General features: G+C 38.0%; 1 protein-coding gene across 1 annotated transcript in view; it reads right to left on the reverse strand.

The window, feature by feature from the left end:
* The window catches only part of LOC105453626, a 3,452-nt gene extending 707 nt beyond the window's left edge, over positions 1-2,745 (reverse strand). Inside the window, exons 1-3 of the mRNA XM_011695747.1 lie at positions 1,399-2,745; positions 651-1,152; positions 274-510 (exon numbers count right to left, since the gene is read on the reverse strand). Of these exons, the coding sequence (XP_011694049.1) occupies positions 274-510; positions 651-1,152; positions 1,399-2,745 (2,086 nt within the window). The remainder of the gene's footprint in view (positions 1-273; positions 511-650; positions 1,153-1,398) is intronic.
* Between the last annotated feature and the right edge of the window lie 3,503 nt (positions 2,746-6,248).

The raw sequence follows: 6,248 nt of genomic DNA on the forward strand, positions 1-6,248 counted from the left end.
TGGGTTATATATATGTAATACCGGTGAAGATGTTAGCTCACCCTTCAGCAAATCGAACGCGGCTTTACACTGTTCATTGAAATGAAATGGTACGTCCTTTTTCGTTAATCGATGTTACGGCATAGCTTTTAATGCTTGATAAATTATATAAATAATCCTTGATAAATTTTCTAAAATAATTAGTTAAACCCAGAAAGCCCTGCAACTGTTTTAAGTTTTTCGGATAATCATAGCTCCGAATGGACTGGACATGCCTCTGATTCAGGGTAATACCTTTGAATGAGATTACGTAACCCAAATATTCTATTTCCCGCTTTAAGAATATACACTTAGCGTAATTTAATTCCAATTTGTATTTCTTTAACTGCTGCAAAACTTCCTCCAGAATCTCCAAATTCTCGTCAATTGTGGAGGTCGCAATTAGTATATCGTCCATGTATACTAGTATCTTTTGTTCCGTATCAAAGGATCCAATATGTGATAAATTCTTTTCTGAAATTCGGCCGGAGCCTTGGAATACCCAAACGGCATCTTTATATATTCGAATTGACCGTGAGGGACCGAAAACGCAAAATATTTAGTGTCCTCTGGATGGATATCGATTTGATGGAATCCATCTTTCAAATCTAGCTTTGAATATACGCACTTACCCTGCAACTGATTTATCTGATCTTTGATTATGGGAAATGGGTATTTCTGAGGATAGATCCTTTGATTCAGAGGTCTCAGATCAACACACACACGCTTTTGCCCGTTACGCTTCTCCACCAACACTACGCACGAGCAATATGACGAGATACTGGGTTTGATTATTTCACGCTTTAATAAGTCGTCGGTAATGGCACGCAAATCAAGCTTTTCCAAAAAGGAAAATCTACGAGGCGCATAGCGAAACAACGATGGGTCCTTTATGTGTACACGAATTTGGTAATCATCCACGACGGGGGACATCTTTAGTTTTTCGACCTTGTGTAAAAGATCTACCAGTCGTTCTCTTGTTCGACCGTCAACTCGCCCATCCAGATTCTCCATTACAATAGCACAGCGCTCTCTTGAATCATCAATTTCAATTTGGAAAATAAAATCAACTTGTTCAGGTTCCTCCGCCGGGCACTCAAACTTAAATCTGCCATTTTGATAAATGAGTTTAATCTTCGAATTGATTAAAAATTCGCGTCCCAACAGTACGTCGAATGCAATAGTTGAATCGTCTACTACTAAAAGAGTAACGTCAAACCAACGACTGACATTTCCTTCTAAACAAATTTGATCGAATATTTTTTCATGAACTTTAATTTTTGAGTTATTAATTCCTTTCAAGTTTAATTATTTTCCTACCCGAAACAAATTAGCGCTCGCAAAATATTTTTGATAAATTGATTTTCGAATTAAGCTTACTGGGTTGCCTGTATTTATAAGAGCGCGGAACGACTTATCTGGGAAACCGCATCTGGACACAGCGATGTATGGAATCTCCCCCTCGATGACGTAAATCCCACTCGACGCTTCTTCCGCGGCAGCCTCCTCCGACTGTGGCTCCTCTTCCTCCATGGATACTTCCGCTAAGTGATTCAAGGTAGTTCCCGGAACGGACTTATTTTTCTGGCAAGCTGAACTCAGGTGACCCTTTTGACCGCAGGCGAAGCACGTCATTGCCGCAACTCTACAGTCCTTTGCGAGATGTCCGGACTTCTTGCAGTGAGAATAACTGATTCCGCTCCTCGAGACGGCCAATCTCGGGCTGGTCCTCTGGCTTGCGGTGTCGAATCCCGTACGGCGCGCAATCACGCTGTCCTCCAATATCCTCCGCATATGCTCCAAAAACTCCAAAACACTGGCAGCCCATGAATTCAATGCAAATCTTCTAAAAGCGAAATCCTTGACCCCATCAGCCAGCAATTCAATTCTCTCTTTCTCGGTCAACGTGAGAAACTGCATCAGTTTTAGTTTATCCTCTGCATAGTCTATAAATTTCTCAGACTGCGCCCTCCATATTCGCGCGTTGATTCTCGACAGCGTCATGGTGACCGTTTCTTTTCTCTCAAAATACAGGCGAATTTGACGTTTAAAGTCCTGCCAAGACGCAACAGATTCCACTCGCTGACGGTTATACCAACTTAATGCTCGACCTGACAGCTGATTTACCGCCGCAATGACCAAAACCTCGTCTGGTACTTGATACATTCCGACGATGCTGGCAATCCGCTCCAACCAGGAGATAATATTCTCGTCTTCCTTTCCCGTAAAGGAGGGTATCAGTTTCGAAGCAAATTTAATCTGATTCCAGTTGTGAACGCCGCTTGATTGAGAGTCCGAGCTCGGCGATGTCATTGGCCTTGCCTCCGAACTCGACCAGTCCGGAGCAGCACTCACCTGCTGCCCCTGCGCCACGTTCAAGGCCTGGATTACTGCTCGCACAATATCCTGCAGATCAAATGCATTTTCGGCGCTGATCCCTCTCCCAGAATGCCGGCCCGCCTCCGCCGTTTGCACACGGGGCGCCAGCTCCCCTGCGTTAGCATTCGCAACAACCTCCTGCACAGCCTGCGCCTCCTGCTCAACCACCTGTCTGTCCTCCGTAACGGGCGGCAATATGGAAATGGTCTCCGGCCACCCCTGTCGCTCGAAGTGGTCGGTAATTCGGTCGAACAACACAGCACGGGCACCATGTATGTCAAGACCGTGCTGACGAGCAACCTCCCGCAGTCCGTCTATGTTAAGTTGCTCCAACTGCACCCGACTCATGATTAAGCCGGACCGGTTTTCCGTCGAATGATAGTCGATAACTTCAAAATAACACCGATCGACAATTCGATAACTGCCGCAGCTTCCCTATCGCGCAAACAGCCACCCGTTCACGTGAACTCTGAGCACGAACAAACACACACTTGCCTTCGTCCTGATCACGTGAAGGACACGCGCAAATTCATGCTCCGTTTCTACCACCGTTGTCCTGATCACGTGAAGGGCACGCGCGCACCTTGTGCTCTGCGCAACGAATTCTCTCACTTTATGTTTGAATATCACGAATCTAAACTCCGAAATAATGCACCGTCCACCGCTCGCACTTGCCCCCTTCCGAAGCTAGTCACGAACGGTCCACACAGTAATCAGACGAAACTCTCAACTCAACTTTAATAGCAAGTCTTCTGAGACGCAATCTTATTGGTTCTTTTCCCGAGAAATTTCTGGTTGATATTCCACTTCTGAGATAAATCTGCTGTAGGCGCAACAGACAAGAAGGCTTCAAACACAGATATAAAATTAATAGACTCAAAACCGTGAGTTCAACGAGAGCAAAGACATGTTGTATTTGACTATGAAAGTACATAAGATTCATGCAAGATACAGTTTTCGGGCAACTCTCACCCTTAGTGACGCTTTCCGACAGCAATCGGTACACGCACCCCGTTGCTTTTCTAACTCACTCTCGTTACGGCACTCTCGCCTTAGATTAGAGCACGCCCGCTCCACTATTCTTTATCTTAAAATTATTTGCACGCTCGCTTCCGAGTTCGGAGCATCTCCCGCGAAGATTTCCCAACGTAATCTATTCTCTCCGATATTCGAAAACCCCTGTGTCGTCCGACCCCCTGCGATCGCAGCTCAATCTATCGATCAATAATCAGTGTGGCCCATTTTGCATAGATGATGCGACCTACATAATTTTAGTTAGGCGCTTACACTTTTGTGGCGATCATCAAGACTCTCTACTGAATTATCTTTTTTACACGTAGTTAAGATACATCCGAGCACGTACATATATCAACATAGCAATAAGAAACATGTATACAGAAATGTAACACACGAATTGATTGGTGCAAACACTTTTTTTGTACCATAAATCATAAGACACGATCGTGTCTCGGCGCTAAATTAATACATTACAGCGGTATCCCGCCGTGAGTTATAGAGTGAGCGATAGGCGTTTCTGCACACTGGCAAATAAACGCGTATCTTCGATAAATTTTGAGGATTTTGAGAAGCTTCTCCAAGAGCACGCGGTCCTACTAAAGGAAGCAGTTATGGCGTAACAGAATTCGCAAGACAAGTATTCGACTAAAGAGACATGGAGACAAATAAACTCGCGAATGACGTTATGTTTCGTAATAAATCGGACTGTAAATTTCAATTCTCTGTCGGATTTTATTTTTTGCATTGATCTGCTATTTGCTATATTTCTATTTTCTTTAAAATAAATATGCTTACCTTCAAAACGTGATATCAGACTATCACAACCGATCTGTCGTAACAGATCTGTTATATTAGATAATTCGGTACTATTTTCCATGGTACACTAAAATGTCGAAATCGCTTCTCGCCTGCAACTAACACTTCGAACTTCACGGTGAAACAGTATAGGCACATACGTATGTCTGGTATGTGTAAACACGAATAGCACGATCCGACACCGGCATGAACACGAAGAATACTGACGAGAGCCACAAACGTGAGGAAGTAGTGCGTGATGGTAGTGGTGCCACGAATCAAGACAAAAAACGAAAAACCACGAAAAACGCGAATTGTATAGAAGATAGCGAATATCGCTGTTGACTGTGTAGCAAAGCAGCTCGATAGGCGCTTAGTGATTCTTTAATATGATTGTCCTATACAGTTCTTTTCTAAATCTAAATATAGAAATCAATCATAATGAAGAATCATTGAGCATTTATTAAATTGCTTTGTCTACTAAATGCATTCCAATGATAGAGAAAGCAAAATGCGCAAGCTCAAGAAAGAAATGTTGATTTCAAATATCTGATATTCTTCACTAAAGAAATATTATGGACTATTTTATTAGAATAAGAGTAATTACTTGTTTTAAGATAACGTGATTGCGAAATATTTATAATGGTAATTTTGTTCTGAGAAGAAAGATATTTATTTGAATTGAAAATGTAGATTTACTTTGAACAAGAACAAATTTCTTGTTTCAAAACTATATTTCGCTTTTTTGGAATCTATTGCATAGAATTGAAGGAAATATACTACATTTTTCTGATCAAATAAATTTTTTTACATTTATATATTAGCAAATATTCAAATTAACCAAATCTGACTTTTCTTCGATAAAATTTTATGACATTCTTGAAAAGAGAATAAATTCTTTTTTTTGAGTAAATGATAATGAGATTTTTAATAAGTTGTGATGAGTATATTTTAAAACTATTATCAAAAAAATATTATTTATTAAAGATAATTATGACTTAGAAGAAGAAAAGTAAGCTGAGTAATCATTTTTCTTGGCAATAGAATGATATTTTTCTGTGTGTACTGATACTATAACTTTGCCGAAAACATACGCAAGTTACAATGATTCGAAAAATGATTTAAATATGTGTTTAAATACCGAAGAAGCCGCGGAATATACCTCTTATTAATGTTTAGTGTTCTGTTTACTTATAAAATATATTTTTTTAAATAGCATAATGCAAGAAGGATAATTTAATACTTGCTTATTTTGTTACTGGTCTTGCAATATTTTTCTGGCAATTAAAATTTTTATTTAAAAAGTTAAAATAATAAGTAAAATATTTGATCTGAAAATTAACATAATATATTTATATTAGTTTAATGTCAAAGGAATTAAGATACGATTATGAATTGGCAAAGAATATATGTTTTGTGCAATTTATTTTTTTATTGACATTCAACGATACAGATTATTTTAAAACCAGTTTTTAACATTTATTGTTTTCCTGATTATATTATAACGTACATAATTATAATAAGGCATTAAACATATGTAACATTTAATTCTTTTAAATATAATATTTTAATTTTTTAATTAACGATTGTTGGAATTAATAGAGTTAATAATTATAATAACTTATTCATGTATGCGTAAATATATTTCTTATTAAAACGAATAATATACTTAAGGTTAAGTAATTATTAATTATAGATAAAACTGAAATACAATCGACATAAAAAGATGTTAATTACTTTATAAATAAAAATACAAAGAAGATACACATTTAGTAACTGTTATAACTTAGTATAAATAAGATAATATTGAAGATTTCCATTATACAAAAGAAATTTTTTGTATAATTTCGAATAAAATTAATATTTACTGTACTTATTTAGAAAGTTTATTTATCTAAAAACTATATTTAAGAACTTAAGAAATTTACGGACAGTATGTATTTCTCTATATTAGATTTTCCTTCAGAATTACTAATATTCTCTAGATACAACTTTTGTTCTTCATTTAATTCTAATAATGCAGTAAAAGACGAAATAGG

This window comes from Wasmannia auropunctata, unplaced genomic scaffold (genome assembly GCF_000956235.1).
Source record: "Wasmannia auropunctata unplaced genomic scaffold, wasmannia.A_1.0 LD335997.1, whole genome shotgun sequence".
NCBI classification, from domain to species: domain Eukaryota; kingdom Metazoa; phylum Arthropoda; class Insecta; order Hymenoptera; family Formicidae; genus Wasmannia; species Wasmannia auropunctata.